This window comes from Grammomys surdaster, unplaced genomic scaffold (assembly GCF_004785775.1).
Source record: "Grammomys surdaster isolate TR1022 unplaced genomic scaffold, NIH_TR_1.0 185, whole genome shotgun sequence".
Classification (NCBI taxonomy): domain Eukaryota; kingdom Metazoa; phylum Chordata; class Mammalia; order Rodentia; family Muridae; genus Grammomys; species Grammomys surdaster.
In genome coordinates, this window is record NW_021604630.1 from 16,475,009 (window position 1) to 16,494,939 (window position 19,931).

The 19,931-nt window shown below is 41.4% G+C and overlaps 1 protein-coding gene across 1 annotated transcript in view; it reads left to right on the top strand.

The window, feature by feature from the left end:
* Positions 1-973: 973 nt before the first annotated feature.
* The window catches only part of Pdgfrl (platelet derived growth factor receptor like), a 59,167-nt gene continuing 40,209 nt past the window's right edge, over positions 974-19,931 (top strand). Inside the window, exons 1-2 of the mRNA XM_028768164.1 lie at positions 974-1,164; positions 17,591-17,888. Of these exons, the coding sequence (XP_028623997.1) occupies positions 1,110-1,164; positions 17,591-17,888 (353 nt within the window). The 5' untranslated portion in view covers positions 974-1,109. The remainder of the gene's footprint in view (positions 1,165-17,590; positions 17,889-19,931) is intronic.

Genomic DNA, 19,931 nt, shown 5'->3' on the forward strand with positions numbered 1-19,931 from the left:
CTTCACCCAGCCGATACCCAGTTCTGAAAGATATCTGTATTCCCCCTGAACACCTACACTCCAGTGTCATCCCCTTCCCCACATCCTGCCTTTCTGTGTTTATAACCCCTGTGTGAATGAATTACGATTTGAGAAAAAATAATTTTTTTCCTTTCTTTTCTTTTCTTTTTTTTTTTTTTGGTTTTTCGAGACAAGGTTTCTTTGTGTATCCCTGGCTGTCCTGGAACTCACTCTGTAGACCAGGCTGGCCTCAAACTCAGAAATCCACCTGCCTCTGCTTCCCAAGTGCTGGGATTAAAGGCGTGCGCCACCACCGCCCGGCTAAACAAATTATTTAGGGAAAAAAAAAAAGGGAAAAAAAAAAGGAAAAAAAAGAGAGTACTGGTGGCTCCCTGACAGTTTCTACAAGCTCTCTCCGTGTGTTTCAACTTGTGCTGTGTGCAGACACACGAAAGGAGCTGGATCCTGTGAGGTGTGATGTGTGCTCTCCTGGTTGTACATCTCATGGAGCTAGAGAATCTGTGGAAAGCAAATGTGAGGTGGAGGGAACAGGCAGGCTGTGAGCCCCTCTGACTTCAGACAGACAGCCCTGTCCCTCCACCACTACAACAGGTCCTTCACCTGCAGTAAGATGCACAGGTTTGTCAGGTCCGGGCCTAGATGCTTACTTACCTCATCTCTGAGCAGGCACAACCACCAACATTTTTTTAATGCAACAACAGACCCAGTTTTTTTTAGTACAAGTGAGAGAACCTTAGGGCACACTTTTTGCTGAGAAGCAAGACCCTACCAGAGCTGGTGGACTGAGTCCTATGACTCCATCATCAGGGAGGGTCACCTTAGTTAGGCCTTCCTAGTCACCCAGTGCATAGTAATAGCGCTATTCTTCACCAGCCCACCAGGGGGCAGGAGAGATCATATTACTAGGGGATTTTTTTTTTTTTTTAAATCGTCTACTTTTTTCCCCCAAATTGTGTTTTCCCCAGTGAAACCGAATCCTCCAGCTGTGGTGTCCCAGGCGCCGCCTCCCTCTGTGCCCCTGCCCGGCCCTGAGCAGCCTGTTGTGCTGTCTGCAGTCCTAACTATTCTGCAGGTCACCAGCCCTGAAGATGAAGTTTTGGCTGCTGCTCGGACTTCTGTTGCTACACGAAGCGCTGGAAGATGGTGAGTGACTCTGGCCTCTGACCGCCTTCGCCCAGGACACAGTCCCCGAGATTCTCCCAGCTACTCCTCTAACTTTTGGCCTTAGGGATCGTCCCCGGCCCTGATCACCATCCGGTGTACCTGGTCCCTCCTAGAAGGGTCCCCTTTCTTCCTTTCCCCCATCTCCCTGGAACTCCTGGGAAGGCAGCGGTTACGGTGACCTTAAGAGCCCACCAAGACTTCTCTAGCCTTATCAGAAAACCACAGGCGATCAAACCCATCATCCCAGTCAGAGCCTGGTCCAGCCCCCATGTCAACGTGTCGGTCTGATGGCGCGCCTGCCCACAGTGGCTCGCTTCCACCTTCATACGGCGGTCCTCGCCCTGGACTACTGCAGCCGGTGCCACCTAAGCAAAGCGATTCTTACAGAAAACTCCCTGGGTCTTCCTTCCCTGCTACAGTCCTGTTTCGTTTGCTTTTTGTTGTTGTTGTTGCTGTTGTATACCAATCTGAACTAAAATCCTGCTAGATTAGCCTAGATCTTTAACAACAACAACAAAAAAATCGCTGCACTAAACCAAAAAAAAATTTTTGTTTAAAACTAGACTGCAGTTATATTTTCCGTATAAATGAGAGGATGGATGAAAAAAAAAACCTCCTTTTTTTTTTGTACCACAGAGGAGGGCCTTGCATCATTTAATTTTTTAAATTGCATTTATTGTATTTGTGTGTATTTGGGCTTGTGTATGCTACAGCAGTATTGAGATCAAAAGGCACATTGCAGGGGTGAGCTTCCTCCTTGTGCTATGCTAATTCCAGGGACTGAACTCCAGCCGGTATGCATTCTTACTGTGTGGGCAATTTCACCAGCCATTGCATCATTTTTTAAAATGTTTTTTTGAGATGTGTACCTGCCCTAGGTCCATCCTGTTGTGCAGACATATGACTGTAGGGTCAGGCTTTATTACATAGTGTGTGTGTGTGTGTGTGTGTGTGTGTGGTTTTATACACTATACACTTTAAAAGAACATATATACATATCACTGCTAATTATTTTATTTCCTACATCATTTATTTAATTGTGGCTGTTTGCATAGTATATCTTTCTTCTGGCAATGGACCTCAAGGCTTCCTTAAAATTCCTCAGTTACTGCCACAGACATGCTCCTTAGATTTGGTTGAAAAGTGTCTTTTGCTGTTATGCAATTCTATGCTGGAGCCGGCTCAACCTGCCTTGTGATTGATCTACTTGTCAGTCCCGACCCATCCTCCATTCCCTAAAGCTACAGTCATCTGCCTCAAGTTTGAAGAAGTTCAAGATGGTGGCTCATGACACTGTGGGCGAGGCTCCTTAAGGACAGACCCAGACTTAGTAAATAAAAAGCTTAAGCAGACCCTCTGGGGGAGGGGGACAGCAATTCCCCTTTGCCCGGAGGAACGCTGCTCTGAGCTCAGTTTGCACGGCACAGTATTCAAATGTTCCTGGCAGGTCCTTGTATCTGACTGCTAAAATGGTGGAGAAGCAGTATTTGGTGTCATTTTTGAATAGGGCAGAAGACGACCAGACAAAATAACTCCAAATACTCTGTTTACTTTGTGAATGCCTACAATGGCGGTTGGAGAACCATCATAGATCAGAGTGTGTGAAGTACAGCAGACATCTGTCTAAATGAATTAGCATCTATTTAAATAAATGTCTAATCCTACAAGCAGAAATATTCTTAAGACAAAGAAAGTGGAATGCAGGTCAAATATTTAATAATTAATAGTGGGCAAACTGTGGGTCTTGCCTTTATACCTACAGATTATATATACACATATATGTATACTATATATACATATATGTGTATACATGTATATGTCTATATGTATATGTATATATGTGTGTATATATGTATACATATATGTGTATATATGTATATGTAATATATATATGATCTAACATTCCACTGACAAAACGTTAAACATACCTTCTGAAAAGTAAATTTACTTCATTAAATTATTTAACAGTTTTCCAAGCCCTATCAAGAATTGTTGTCATTTGTTTTGAATCCTGACATGGTGACAGGAAGGGCGCAGGAACAACCAAAGGCAGCGAATATTCATAGTTCTTCCGGTGCTGCAATCTGATTGGCAGGTCAGGTTGCTACCCCTTCCCCCAGCACCAACTACAGGCACAAGCTATGACTGTAACTGTCCCTGAGCCTGTCCGTTTTGTGATCACATTTGGGGGCCAGCCTCAGAGGAAAAGTCTCCCCTGCCAGCATCCATGACGTGGACGTTTGTCCTAAACAGTGGCATTTGTCTTGCCCAATTGTAAAGTTTTTGAGAAATAATGCTATTTCTCTTCATAATGGGAAGAGCTGGAAGACCATGTTGTCTACCCATTTCATGAAATGAAAGCTTGAAAGTAGTGAATAAATAGGCCAAGACCCCAGTTAGCTCCCAGGATCTGTCCAATGGTGCGCTGCCACGTTCACTCTTGAAAGTATAAAACTACAGTCACCTACTGACTTCCTATCACCTCTGTGTACAGTTGACGTGACAAGCAAGTGCTGACATGTGCATATTGATCCGTTAATTGATCCATTAATCCTTCTTCATTTACCTACACAAGCCCCGTTACAGTCTCCAGAGAACTAAGATTTAGATCATCTGAAAGCTTCTAAAACTCGAAAAAGATCTATCAAGACATTAGAGGAAAAAAACGGGTCTGGAAGAAGATTAGGAGAATGATACAGTGACCATGACCCTCCATCAAGAACTATGTGTCTCTTTCTTGTGTTCGTTTACTTCTTGGAAACAGACAGTAGATGAGAAACCTGAATATACATAAATAAGCTATCATAAAACACATCTTGCTTACAAGTGCAGCTACTGGATGTTTCAGAGCATGTAGGGTCTTAGGCTGTGTGATTAACATATAAAACTGTCTTCCATACTTAGTGCCAATCAAGAAGTTAGTCCGAGGGCAAGACAGAGAGGGGGAGAGAAAGAGAGAGAGAGCACTGTCAGAGGAATGAGTAAAGCCAAGAGGGAGGGTGGTTTTCTGTGGCCAAGGCTGTAAGGTCCTTTCCTGGTCTTCATGATCAAGTGGAGGGGGCAGGCAACAAACAAGTGTGAAGACAACATCGTTTTAGAAACTGACAAACAACATGGATCTCATTAACCAAAGCATGCCAGCTTCCTAGAGCGGCTGTGACCAAGAACAAGCTGACAATCACTCTCAAAAATTCTTGGGAACAGATATGTGCCAAGCCAGCTTTTTTTTTTTTCCAGATTTTTGGCATGTTTGCATAAGGATAGCCAAGTTTCTTGGATGTGAGACTGAAGTCTAAGCATGAATCTAAAGTATGTTTTGTGACTCTCCTATGCACATATCATCTGGACGTGATTTTAGACAGTATTTCTGTGCACCCACAGTTGGCTGTGGCATTTTCTACTTGTGGGGTATTCGAAATGTTTTGGATTTGAAAGCTTTTTTGTTGTTGTTGTTGTTGTTGTTTCCCCAGATTAGGAATACTCAATCTACACTAGGAATAAGGTGGTTTAAAGCAATGAAAGTCTGTTCTTTACAGTTCTGTAGGTCAAAAACCTACAAATTAAGGTGTCATTAGGACCTTGCTGTCCCAACGGCTCTAGAAAGAACGCCACAGCCTCTTGTTAGTTTTTGTAATTGTCCTACATACTCTTTGGCATTCTTTGATATCTTGACTAGTTTTTATATCAAGTTGGCCAAAGCTAGTGTCATCTAAGAGAAGGGAACCTCGATTGAGGAAATGCCTCCACAGTATCCAGCTGAGGGCATTTTCTTAATTAGTGATTGATGTGGGTGGGCTTAACTCATTGTGGGCGTGGCCATCCTGTCTATTGGTCTTGTGTTCTATAAGAAAGCAGGCTGAGCAAACCTTTTTTTTTTTCTTTCTCAAAGTCGGGGTGGAAGGACTTTGGAACTTAGAGATAGAAAAGCATTGAGTTTTGACAGCTCAGTGGGCTGTTCTGTGCATCTTGGAAGATAATGCTGAGAGCTGTGCAGATGATGGAAGCCTGGCTTACAAAGTCCAAAGGGAAATTTAAAGATTCTATCGGGGGGGCTATTTGCTGTTTTGAATTAAAAATCTATGGTTCTAGTTAGCTGGGGCTGAAGAATCAACTCTGATTTATAAGAAGTGAGCGTCTCTGAGGTAAAACCTCCGCTTTGTTCACACAATTGATGCTGGTCCAATGGAGTTGAGAAATCAGTGATTGAAAAGATACAACCGTCATTAAGTTCCCAGAAGCAGCCCAGGTTGTACTTTGTGCTGGCAGCTAAACTCGGCAGTGTAGGAGTCACACAGGTGGTGCTAGTTTTGAAAGCAGTAAGGAGTCATGGAGAGCACCTGAGGCCTGGCATTTTGCGGCTGGGCTGGAGTCCCTGAAGAAGAGCCCAGGAGAAGCTATTGGCGAAAGTGCCGCCCGGTTACAGCAGCAGACTGAAGGATTTTGGAGACACCAGTATCATGAAAGGACCACTAAGGATATGAGCAGCCATGGAATGTGGGGCTGAGCCTCGGAGAAAAGCTATGGACTGTGGAAAGCTATTCGAAGGCGCCTCAGAGAAGCCCAGACATTGGACACCGATTTGTTTACACTGTTGGAGTGTGGTTTGGCCTTGCTCAGATGGTGATTGTGCCTTGCTTCTTCCCTCTTGAAGTAAGAAAGCATTTAACTTACTTTTTATTTTACAGGAGCCCGAAGTTGAGAGACTTTGAAGTTTTAAAGAGATTTTGGAGTCTTATTTATTTATTTATTTATTTATTTATTTTTAAAAGAGACAAGGAGACTGAACTTTTGAAGTGTTCAAATTTATAAAGGCTCTGGGGACCTTTAAGTTTGTAATATGTTTCATCTTGTGATTATTTATTAAGATGAAATCTTGAGGATGAGCAAACAATGGAAAGGTTATTTATTGTTGAATAGCGCTGGATTTGGTATGTCGAGCTGACAAGGGGTCAATTGTCCTGACTAGTTTCTATGTCAACTTGATACAAGGTAGTGTCACCTGAAGGAGCATCAATCGAGAAAGTGCCTCCAAAAGACCCTTTCCTCCCCAAGTTGCTTTTGATCATGGGGTTTCATCATAGCAATATTAACCCTAACTAAGACCTGTGGCCTAAGCAGCATGACTCCAGTCTCTGCTTTTGCTGTCACATGTCTGTCTGTCTTCTGTGTGTCTCTCCATCTGGCATTTCCCTTTCTCTGTGTGTGACTCTTCTCCTGAGGACATCTCTCCTCATCTCAACAGGATTATATCTGTAAGAGATTATTCACAAGTACCTAGGACAGGACTTCAATGTTTCCCCTTGAGGAACACAAAGCCATGAACAGCTCAGGGTGGGATATGAGAATGGATTGGGGGTGTTTGCTGGATAAAGAGTTAGAAGCTTGCCTGAGATACAGAGGCGACACCTACAGGTGCCACAAGGAAGAGATCAGGCTGCCTGAGAGCTTTTCCCAGTACCCAGGAGGCTTGGGTACCCTAAAATGTGACCCAGGGGAGGGCAGGTCCTCGTAGAGAATGGGAGGACAATGCTTTCTTTTAAATGAAGATCAATGAATAGTTCTGAGGAGAGAAGAACCGCTGATCTGACTTACATTTTTTTAAAGTTAAAAGCACCAGAGTGAAAGCCAACTGCCTACTTAGGGAGACATTAATAATCTAGAAGAAAGCAGGTAGGCCATGTGTAGTGACAGTAGGTGGAAGGAGACTGCCTTCAGAATGGACTGTAAAGATGTTACCAAAGGGTCTGCTGCTGCCTAGGAAGCAAGACTGGGATGTCTGTGTAGAGCAACCAGGTGGAGGAACTTCCTGCTTATAGAGAGAGGGGACTCTGGGGAAGGAACAGGTCTGACTGGCTTTCAGAGTTCACTTTGGGGCCATTGAATTTAAGATGCCTGCTAGTCTTCCGATTGACAGGGCTGAGTAAGAAACAGAATATTCCGACCAGGAATTTTGAGGCAAGGGCAGGGCGGGAGTGAGGTACCTTTGGGCACGCAAATTTGATAAAGCCAAATTTTGGTAGAACAGGCATGACTAAGCCCCTGGAGCTCAGAAAAGGCTTGAGAAGAAAAGGAAAAGCTCCTGAGGAGCTTAATGTATTTTAATGACTTAAAATATAAATTCTTCTTTTAAAAGATTTATTTATTTATTTCATGTATATGAGTACACCATTGCTCTCTTCAGACACACCAGAAGAGGGCACCAGATCCCATTATATATATATAGAGAGAGAGTTGTTAGGAACTTGAAGACCCAAAACAGTACAATGCCCCCGGGGGGAAGGGGGAAGGTGAAGAGAATAAAGAGTTTTTTTAAATTAATTATTTTATTTATTTACATTCCAAATGTCCCTCTCTAGGCCCCCCTCTCAGAGTTCTTCACCCTGTTCCCCTTCCTCTTTGTCTCTAAGAGGATGCTCTCCCACCCACCACCCCACCCCACCCAGGCATTCCCTTTCCCTGGGGCATCAATGCCTCTACAGGATTAGAGGTTTTTAACCATCAACTATGCAAATCTCTAAGAGGAGGGACAATGATGTGGAGCAGAAAAAAAATCCTCTGGATTTGGAGGCACAGGATGGAGTTGTTTCCCTGTCTTCCTGATAACCTGGAGTGAGCTACATGGCGCCTGGAAATAATAATAATAAAAAATAATAATAAATTAGTCTGCTTTTCCTCCTTTAGCAGTTCATACGAAGTACATGAGATAGGTATGAAATAAGAAGCGCTTAGTGGGCACTTCATGGCTGTTCAGACGCTGCCCTCAACATGTAGAGTGTGTTAACTCAATTACCACAAAAATCCATGATATGGGGGCTGGAAAGATGGCTTGGCAGTTAAAAGCACTTGCTGCTCTTGCAGAAGACCTGGGTTCAATTCCCAGCACCCACATGCTGACTAACAGCCTTCTACATCTCCAGTTCCAGGGGTTATAGTTCCCTCTTCTAGCTTCCTCAGGCATGAGGCATGTATGCAATGCACTTATACTCACAAACACTTACATACATGCAGACAAAGCACTTTACACATGGAATAAAAACAAATATCTTTAAGCCCATGAATGGTTGTTGCCATCACTGTCACACTACATGTGTATAAGAAAAATAAGACACACATGAATGACTTCCCAAGGCTGGTCAGCTACTAAGTGGGATCTAAAGTTAAGAATATGTCATAGTCTGAAGTATTTACCACCCATATTTCTGTACAATATATTCTACAACAATCTCTACAATGCAGTGGTGAGGAACTCCACTTTAATGACTTAAAATATAAATTCTTCTTTTAAAAGATTTATTTATTTATTTATTTCATGTATGTGAGTACACCATTGCTCTCTTCAGACACACCAGAAGAGGGCACCAGATCCCATTACAGATGGTTGTGAGCCACCATGTAGTTGCTGGGGATTGAACTCAGGGCCTCTGGAAGAGCACCCAGTGCTCTTAACTGCTGAGCCATCTTTCCAGCCCCAAAATATAAATTCTTACACCTTTAAGGCATTTGGAATATAACTATTTACATAGGTCATCAGAAATCATAACCTTTTCTCTCTTTGAGATTATAAGGTAATTACATTTTCCCTTCCCTTTCCTTTCCCTCACTCCCAAACCTCCCATAAACCCCTCTTTGCTCTTTCAAATGTATGACCTCTTTTTCTTCTGAAAGTAGTTTCCTACACCTATAGTGCCTGTTTTCTCCTAGCAGGTTCAGTGTTTCAGGGTTCACGTTTAGATGTTAGGTCCACTTAGAGTTAGTGTTTGTGCAAGGTGATGAACCTGTGTCTAATATGTAGACACAGCGTTTTCTCAGCACCATCTGTTGAAGATGCTTTCTTTTTCCAGCAATGTTTTTGGCATCTTTGTCAAACATTAAGTGGCTGAGGGTATATCTATGGTGTTTGAGTATTTGATTTTGTTTCATTGCTCTATTCTTCTGTTTTGTGGGTAGCATTGTTTATATTGCTATGGCTCGGTAATACAGCCTAAGAGCTGGAGTTGTAATCCCTCTGGCATTGTTCTTTCTGTTTGGGATTGTTACAGCTATCTGAGCTTCTTCTTGGCTCCGTTTGCAGTTTGAGACATCTTTTTCTCATTCTGTGAAGATAGAGATGGGAATTTTGATGGTGATTGCATTGAGAGTGTAAATAGCTTTGGGTAAAATGGTCGTTTTCACAGTGCTAATTCCCACGAACATGGGATGTCTCTCTATTTTCTAGTGTCTTTATATATCTTTTTGTTCATAGGTCTAAAGTGTTCATTGTGGAAGTCCTTCAATCCCTTGTTTGGTTCATTCCTAGCTGCTTTCATTTGAGGTTAGCATAAATAGGAATGTGTCTATGGTCTCTATATGCTTGTTGGTGGTGGGCAGAAACACTCTCCATTTGTGCAAGCTGATTGTGTATCCTGCCGTGGTTCTGAATTTGTTTATTATTTGTAGAAGTTTTATGGTAGAATTTTTGTGGTCTCTGATGTATACTGTTACATCATCTGCAAATAGAGATAGTTTGAATTCTTCCCCATTTGTATCCCTTTAATTTCCTTCTCATGCCTTATTGCCCCAGCTAGTATATACAGAATGGCAGGAGAAAGGAGTGGGGATAGTGGACATCTCTGTCTTATCCCTGACTTCAGTGTGGTTGCCTTAAGTTTTTCTTTATTTATGGCAATGCTGACTGTGGGCTTCTCATATTTAGCTTTTATTGTGTTGAGGTATGTTCCCTCTAGCCCTACATTCTAGGACTTTTATCATGAAGGTATATTGGATTTTGTCAAGTTTTTTCTGCATCTATTGCCATGAGCAAATGACTTTTTTGTCTTTAAGTCCGTTTATATGGCTTATTATATTTATTGCTTATACATGCTGAAGCATTCTGGAGTTTCAGGGATAAAGCTAATTTAGTCGTGGTGGATCATCTTTTCCATAGATGTCTGTATTCTATTTGCAAGTATTTTAGTAAATATTTTGAGTCTATGTTTATCAGAGATGTTGGCTGTGATTTTCTTTTCCTATTGTATTTATCTGGTTCGAATGTAGCGGTGAATAGTTAATCCACTCTGAGCTCCCACCACCCACCAGAATTCTCTGGATTCATGAATGTAAGACACACAAAAGATGCACACGTGCGCCCCCCCCCCACACACACACATTTTGATATGCCTAACTTGCTCGATGCCTGGGCACTTCCAAACCTCCCCTCAGCTAGCACACCCCTGTGAGTTATCACCTTCTAAATCTGCATTTTATCTTTGCTGCCATGTTACTTTCTGGGCAGCCTCCCCATAGGGCCACTTTCCCTTTACACCTACATTGCTGGATAATTTCTCTCCTGCAGGTTTTAAATCTGATCTCTCTGTTAGCGTGTCACGGCGATTCTTAGTTGTTCTCACTCTGTCCTTTGCCAGCTTTCAATCTAAAAGTCCGGCCTCTGTCTCCCCTCCCAGCCATTGGCTGTAGTAACTCTTTATTACCAATCAAAGATAGCTGGGGGCAGGGACCCTCAGCATTTGGACATGCAGATTCCCACGTGATTTGGGAAGCAGAATAAAAACAAAGCATTAGAATCCATCTCCAACATTTGAATATTAGAATGATGCTGGCTTTGTAGAAGGAGTTTGGGGGTGTTCCTTTTGTTTTGCTTTTTACTTTGTTCCTTTTCTTTTTCTTTCTTTCTTTCTTCCTTTCTTTCTCTCTCTCTCTCTTTCTCTCTTTCTCTCTTTCTCTCTTTCTCTCTTTCTCTTTCTTTGTTTTGTTTTGATTTTCAATACAGAGTCTCTCTGTAGCCCTGGCTGTTCTGCAACTAGCTCTGTAGACCAGGCTAGCCTCAAACTCACAGAGATCTACCTGCCTCTGCCTCCCAAGTGTTGGAATTAAAGACGTGAGCCACCACCCGTATTTCAATTTTTTGAATAAACAAAGATTGGCTGTAGATCTTTCAATGTCTGGTAGAATTCTGCTGTGAACCCATATGGCCCTAGACTTTTCACCTAGTAGGCATTTTATTACTATTTTATTAAGACTTCTTGGTTTAATTTTGATGGTTTGGCTAAATCTGGAAATTCATCCATTTGTTTTAGGTCTTTCAGCTTAATGGGGTATAGGTTTTTAGAAATGTCTGTGTATAATATTCTGAATTTCTTTGGTGTCTGTTGAAATGTTTCCCTGTTCATTTCTGATTCTGTTCATTTGGGACCTCTCTTTCTTTCTTATGGTTAGTGGGCCAAGGATCTGTCAACTTGGTTTGCCTTCTCAAAGAACCAGCTCTTCGATTTGTTGTTCCTTTGTATTGTTTTGTTTCTATTTTACTGATATTCATTATTTCTTGCCATCAGCTGGTTTTGGATTTGGTTTGTTCTTGTTTTTCCAACTTCTTGACTTACATCATTAAACCATTTGTTTGTACTCTTTCTGATTTTTAACATAGGCACTTAGAGCTATAAATTTCCCTCAGAGAACAGCTTTCAATGTGTCCCAGAGAGTTTATCATAATATGTTTTCATTTTCAGTTAGGCCTAGGAATTTTTTTTATTTTTGAGATCTGCTTTGACCCATTTGCCATTCAGTAATAAGTTGTTTGCTTTCCATGAGACTGTACATTTTCTAGGCATTTGTACACTATTGATTCTAAGTTTTATTGCATTGTGGTCAGATAGGATACAGAGAGTGACTTCAATCTTTTTGAATTACTAAGGATTTGTTTAGTGTCCCAGGATGTGATCTATTTTAGAAAAGCTTCTGTGTGCTGCTAAGTAGAATATGTATTCTTTGTTGTTTAGGTGTATTATTCTGTAGACATCTGTTAAGTACATTTGATGTATGGTATCAGTTAAAACTGATGTTTGTCTTTATTATTTCTCTTTTATTATTCATCCAGATTTCCTGTCCATTGGAGAAAGTGAGATATTGACATCAACTGCTATTCATGGATTGATGTTAATCGTTGTCTTGAAATATGGTAGTCAATTTTTTTTTAAATGAAATTTGAAGCTACTGAATTTGGTTCATATATGTTTAGGAGAGTAATGAATAGAATAAATGAACTTCTTCTTAGTTAACTGTTCCCTTGATTAGAATAAAGCACCCTTCTTTATCTCTTCTGAGTAGTTTTGGTTTGAACCCTATTTTGTTAGATATTAGGTTACGGATGCCTTCTTGCTTCCTGTTCCCATTTGTTTAGGATGCTTTTGTTCAGCCTTTTCCTTGAAGTGGCTCCTATCTTTAAAAATAAGATACTTTTCTTGGAACCAGCATATAAGTGGATATTGTTTCTTGATCCATTTAGTCAGCTGGTGTCTTTTAGTTAGAGAATCAAGGCCAGTGAAAAAGTTATTACTTTTATTATTTTATTATTAAAGTTATTACTGAAGTGTTGGTGTTATAGTGCTGTTGAGTTTGACTATTGTTTGTGTTCCCAGTGGCATTGTATATTTTAATAATTATACCTATGTCTTTTTTTCCAGATACTCTCTACTGTGTTCATTCCACTCTTCAACTTGAAATAATGCTTTATGTATTTTATTTAGGTTTGGCTTGTGGAGTTCTAGTTTTTAGGCCATTTATGCTGTACAAAGTTTTCTTTTTCCTTGGACTGTGGCAGATAGTTTCGCTGGGTATATTAATCTAGCTGGGCTATCATAGCCTTTTAGAAGTTGGAATGCATTGTCCCAGGGTCTTCTAGCTTTGAAAGTTTCCATTGAGAAAGCAGCTGTTATTCTAATGGGCTTTCCTTTATATGTGACTCTTGCAGCTTTCAATAGTCTTTCTTTGTCATGTATACTTAGTGTTTTAAATGTGATATGACATAGGATTTTTTTTTTATCATGGTCTTGTCTATTTGTTGCTCTGTGGACTTCTTGTATTTGTTTGGGTATCATTCCTAAGTTTGGAGAAGTTTTCTATGATCTTGGAGATTTGGTCTAGGCCATTGACTTGGGATTCTTCTCCCTTATCTATACCTATAATTTGAATTTAGTTTGAATAGTGTCCCACATTTTCTGTGTGTCCCTTATCCTGTGGGTTCTTTGTTTGTTTGTTTCTTGTTTTTTTTTCCCCAATTTTCATATTCCTTGCTTATTTGGTATAGATCCTCTGCTTTATCTTCAAAACCTGAAATTGTAAGTTCTGCTTGATCCACTGTACTTTAAGGCTTTCCTTTGAGTTTATGGTTAAGTTATTGGGGCTTACAATTCCATCCTCATTTCAGCTTAATTTCTTTCAATGTTTTTATCTCCTTATTGAATTCTGTTTTCAAGATCTGGATTGTCTTTGTCATTTCCATCAACTTTGTGTTTTCCTGAGCATTGCTTAGGCTTTTATTCTATATAAGCACTGTCTCCTTAATTTCATTGAGGGGTGTGTGTGTGTGTGTCTTCTTTAAGCTTTAAATTATTTGAAGTTTGATTGTTCTTTTAAAAGTCTGTGTCAAAAAAATATATATGTCCTGAAGTTCATCTAGGTTTGGCAAACATTTCTATTGGACTGGTAGGCTTTAGATAGAAGACAGTGGCCTATTCCTTCATATTTTTGGTATTTTTACAATGAAATGGGGGGGGGGGGGTCATGTGAACTTCTTTTGTTCTAAGTCTGTTATCAACAGAACAGGTTGGCTGTGTGAGTGGGTTGGGTCTCCAGATTGGAAATGGGTTGGCTGGAATGAACTCAGGTGGACAGAGGGGACTAGCATGGTGTACAGGATATGCTCCCCTTTCCAAGCCTGGAGTGTGGGGTAAATCTAGCTGGGTGGAAAGGCTGGATATAGCATGGGGATCCTGTAGGTTAGGAGATAGAAATAAATGACCCTGGCCAAAGATTAGACCTTTTCTTCCCTGCAGGTAGAGGAGGTGCACTGGTTATGGACTGGTGGGTTTTACAAAAAGGCATGTGTGAGTGTCAGGGAGACTCACTGGGCTAGACCCTGACAGAGGACCTGTGAAGTCTCAATACTGGGCTGGGTGGTTGGAGGCAGCTCAGAAGGGACCTGTGTGAGTTGTTACCAGTAGGGAAGGTTCTGTAAGAAGCCTAGAAACTGGCTTCAGTGCAGGTGGGTTGTGAGAGGTATTCTTTTAGAACATTAAATGTGGGACTTGTCATTCAGTCCCAGAATGCTGGGTACCTGTGAAGCTATTAAAGTGGCTTTCTGGTAAAGAAGTTGCTAGGGGTTGACATGAGAGTCTTAGACACACTAAGTATGTGCTTTATTACTGAACTACATCTACAACCCCTTGGCTTTCTTTAAGTTTGTACCATTAAACTATGGATCATTTCATATTCAGTTAGATCAATAATACAATTAGAGCAACTGGAGTCTATTGCTCAAAAAGACGGAGTTATTTTCCATGTAGAATAGCAAATATTTGGATAGGTAATAACCAGAGTAAACTTCTGTTGTCAAGCTGTGTAGCCACACAGGATGTGATAACTCAGGAAGTTAAATAGATATCACTGGTTGGGTAAATTCCATAGGATATATAGAAAGTTCTCTTATGATGTTACTTAAAGTCAAAATGCCAAATTAGGAGCTTCAACCAAAAGCTTAGCCAGTCTCATAGACATGGTATGACTAAAATACTTATGGGACACAGAATATTTGGACATCAGTATAGTAGGCTTTTATTTTCTATCTTTGGCAGAGGGAAATAGGACTTCCGACATAATACAAAGTGGAGGTTTGTCCCTCACACATGGTGATGTTGAATTAGTGGATTTCTGCCCATCTGATCTGATTCCAATGGCTACAGTGATTCTCCCTCTAGGAGGTTAGGTAATGTGTTACTCATGCTTCTCACCACTATAACACAGTAACAAAGTAACAAAAGCACACAAGAAACTTAAGGAAAGAGTTTGTGTGGGGTTGTGGTTTGAAGTAATACAGTTCATCCTGGCAGGAAGGCATAGTGGGAGGAGCATATGCAGTTGGCTATATATGTCTACAGTTAAGAAGCAAGGGAAAGATAGATGGTATGTTTCACCTGATTTCTCTTTTGTGAATTCAGTGTGCAACTTGGGAAGGACTTTCCATCCTCAGTTGAGCCTCTCTGAAAACACTCTCACAGACACACCAAGAACTGAGTCTCCTAGCTGACTCTAAATCCTACTGGCATCAAGCTGAAGAGACACCCAAGATGAACTGTGAGAAAGAGCCTACACATGAGAGCCACTGTGTCTAGTTCATCATTATAATCAGGGGTGGATAAAGCAAATGTGTAGGCTTGGCAGGGCTGGGCAAACAGCAGGTATTGGGGACTCTGCTTTGGAGGATAGAGCCCAAGGAAACGACTCAACTCCTTGGAAAGGTCAGCATCTCATGTGCCTTGTAGAATTGAATAGAAGAAGAAAGAAAAATAAGTGGAGACTTGAGTCTAGGAGTCTAATTATGATGGGCTCTGAGGCCAGAGAAAAGAATGCTGTCACAGGGAACAAGGTATACAGGCCAGAGGAGTTTGGTAGGATTGACTGTGAGTACTGAGCTAAGAGCTCAAACAGCAAATTAGTTCCAAGGTCTGAATGAGGCTCATCTGAGAGTGGAGGCTAAATAGCTCCCGTCACAAAACTCAAGGAGCAGCAAACAGGGAAGCATATAAGCTTAAGCTTTGACAATGATTTTTTCTCCTGATATCACGTGTCCCCATTTGGTACAAATATTCTGCGAGTCCCTCTACTGACCAGGGTTTGTAATCTTTTTTTTTTTTTTTTTGGTTTTTCGAGACAGGGTTTCTCTGTGTAGCCCCAGGCTGTCCTAGAACTCACTCAGTAGACCAGGCTAGCCTCAAACTCAGAAATCCGCCTGCTTCTGCCTCCCAAGTGCTGGGATTAAAGGCATGTGCCACCACTGCCTGGCTGTAATCTCTTATTTAAAATGCATACAACATGTGATGAACTGAGCATGCTGCAAGGGGTTAGAAAGGCCTGAGTTCTAGTCTAGTATTTAACTATTTAACATATTTAAAACCTTTTAGAGCATGCTTTGTTTTCATCTATAGCATGAGGACTTTACCTAAAGGACTTCTGAGCACTTCTGTAATTCTGTGGCCATAAAATTATACTCTTTGCCATAAGTATAGATAGTTCATCCAAAGCCCAGCCATATAGCCACCTTTTCACCTTTCCAGGGAGGACACAGTATCACAGCTGAAAGAGGCTTGGTTGAAATTTCTGGAGCCCAGTGGCCTCCAGAAGGTCCAGAGAGTAGGAACAACTTTGCCTGAGTGAAAGCAATAATGGATGCCTAGTACAGAAAACAGCCAACTTAAAGCAGATCAGCTCTCTTATCACTGCGTGCTGGCAACGCTCAACAATGTTGATGAAAACATGCCTCCAAAAATATTCCATTAGCCGAACTTTAAGCCATCACTACAGTTGACAGTCTTGGTTGATTTTGTTTCTCGTGGGGATTTTTAAGACAGTCCCTCCCTCACCAAATCCAAATTGAACCTATTGGCTCAACTAGATAGCCAGTGAACTCTAGGAATCCACCCATCTCCATGACCCTCCCCATCCTCTTCCTCAGCCTCAGCACTAGGGTTACACACCAGCTTTATGTAGTTGCTGGGGGTTGAACTCATGGCCTCATGGTTCCCTTACAGGTGTTCTACCACCCAAGCCATCTTCCCAGTCTTACAGTTTTCAATAGCTTGCTTGTGAAGTTTTAAGGTGGCATATGTTTGATATACCTTTTTAAAAGACAGGGTTGCATGTAGCCCAAGTCAACCTTGAGTTCGCTGTATAGCTGAGGAGAACTTTGTATTTCTGATTCTCCTGCCTCTGCATTCTCAGTGTTCAGCTTACAGACACGTACCACAATGTCCTGTCTTACACAGTGCTAGGGATTGAACCAAAGGCTCAGTTGCACACTAAACAAGCACTGTACCATCTATGCTATATCCCCGGCCCTAAACACTTTTTATTCTGCATCCCCGATAAATATGCATCCCACTCCCCCATTTCCATTTTGAGAGAAGTTTTAAGTCACCCGAATGCGTTTCTAATGCAACTTGTGTCTCTCGTCCTTAGAGATTAACATCTTTACATTTAAGGAGTCACCGTAGAGTGAGCACCAGGAAAAGTGACTGGTGAGACCTAAAACAGATTCCAGGTGTCTTCAATGCAGCCTTCTAGGTGACCACCTTTGCGAGATGGAATATGAACAGAAGAAGAAAGTGTTCTGGTTTTATAAGATCAAACTGTAATTTATATTTTGCTGATTTTGAATAATATCCTTGAAACCGAAACATATTTCCTTTAAGTTATTGTCTTAAAACTAAAGAATGGATGAAGAGAAATAATTGCATTGTCACCCATAATTATGGCTTGAAAGGATTTGGGCATAGGCCAGGGAGCATTGAAGTCACTTGCTGTGAGTTTCTTATACTCGGGAAATTTTGCTCAGTGTTTTCCTCTTACATCTTTGCAGTTGCTGGCCAACATCTTCCTAAGAACAAGCGTCCAAAGGAGCAAGGAGAAAACAGAATCAAGCCAACCAATAAAAAGGCCAAACCCAAGATTCCTAAGATCAAGGACAGGGACTCAGGTGACACAACTGCAAAGAGCCAGTCCATCATGGTGCAAGCGATGGACAACGGTCGCTTCCAGAGGCCTGCTGCCACAGTGAGTCTCACAGCAGGGCAAACTGTAGAGCTCCGATGTAAGGGCAGCAGAGTGGAGTGGAGCTACCCTGCCTACCTGGACACCTTCAAGGACTCCCGCCTCACGTAAGCATCACTGGCTTCCTGTTCATTGTGCTGGGCCAAGACTTTGGTTTTTATTTCCATCATCTGATGTCTTAGCCCTGACATCCACCATCACACTCCACATGAGTATAAAATAGAATAAGTGTCTTCAGTGTCACCCTCCCAGGTGACCACCATTGGGAGATGGGGTATTAACAAAAGAATAATGTTCTGGTTTTATTTTATTTTTTTTAAAGGACTCTTCACCTTTTACTAAAAATAGATTTTTTTCCTCACATAATCTAACTACATTACTGTCTCCCTTCCCTCTGCTCCCGATTTCTCCCCCACTTCCTTCCTGTCTAAATCCACTCTCTTTTTGTCTCTCATTGGGAAATAACAGGCTTCTAAGAGGTAAGAATCAACTATAATAAGATGAAACAAAAAACTGTCGCTTCAGAGTTAGACAAGACAATTCAACAGAAGGAAAATAGCCCAAGAGAAGGTAGAGGAATCAGAGACCCACTCATTTGCACACTCAGCAATCCCATAACACTAAACTGGAAGCCGTACTACATGTTCTGAGGACGAGGTCCAGCCCCTGTGCAGGCCCTGTGCTCGCTGTTCCCATCTCCGTGAGTTCATATGAGCATGTCGATTTGGAGGGACTCGTTCTCTGGTGTCCCCCATGCCCTCTGGCTCTCACATTCCTTCCCACCTCTTGGTCTTCTGTGTTCCCTAATCTCTGACGGGAGACGTTTGATAGACACATCCCATTTAGGACAGACTCCCAAAGACCCTCTCTTTGTGTTCTGGTTTCATAAAGGCAAGCTTTAGTTCACATTTTGCTGATTTTGAATGAGATCTTTGAAGCTGAAACATATTTCCTTTTAACGTATTGTCTTAAAACCAAAGAATGGATGAAGAAAAAAATGGTTGCTTTATGATTTTAGCAGAATTAGTGAAATTCTTCCCACAGCTAAAAAATTGACACTCGTCCCACAGTGGTCCTTGGAGGAGAGAGTTTTATAGGAAACCATGTGACAAAAAGGTGAATAGGAAACTGAATTTTTGAAGGAAAATGTAATGCACAGGAATGAATATTTAAGAGTTCATTTAGGCCGGGCAGTGGTGGCGACGCCTTTAATCCCAGGGCTTGGAAGGCAGATGCAGGCGGATTTCTGAGTTCGAGGCCAGCCTGGTCTACATAGTGAGTTCCAGGACAGCCAGAGCTATACAGCTCAAAAAACCAAAACCAAACCAAACCAAACCAAAACAAACAAAAACAACAACAACAACAACAACAAAAAGAGTTAATTTAGTGAAAATAATAATGTATTCAATGTTTTCTGTTCTTTTTAAACTATCATAGGGACACCAAAAATGGCTAGGTGGGTTCCTATGAACCAACTGCCTAGAGACCAATTTTAATTGCTTTGAAACCTTTCAGCTGTACCTGATTAGTTTTACTCTTATGAATGTATGATTGATACAAAGACCAAAGATTCCTTATGTCTGAGTGACTATCTTCTGGAGGAGGAGCTTCTTCAGGAATAGTGGTTAAGGAGATGGGAAGTAAAAGCTGGTGCTCAGTGGTAGATATCTTATCTGGTGTGTGCAAGGTACTGGGTCTAGAACACACGTGTATGTGTGCATGCGCATACACACACACACACACACACACACACACACACACACACACTGCTCTGAAAAGCCAGAATGGAGAGCCTACTTCAGATGGTACTGAAAGACCCCTGAATGCCAGCTACAATATGCAGGAATGTGTTTGGAGTTAAAACTCTGTGTATCTTGAAGGAAGTCACCTACATTATTTGAGTCTTGGTTTCTTCGGGGACAAAAGTCTGTAGGATAACATAATAGGCTGTATGATGGCTATTCTTTCTTGGTTCTCAAACTGACTTGTTCTGTTAATATGGAATTAACTGAAACCCAAGCAGGTGGGTATGCCTGTGAGAGACATTTTTCCCCCTTAGATTCACTTTGCAAGTTCCTTTCCCTTAGAGAACACTGACTAATATAGATGTTGCTGCCAGAAGTGGTTGTAGAGCAACAGAAGTTCAAGAA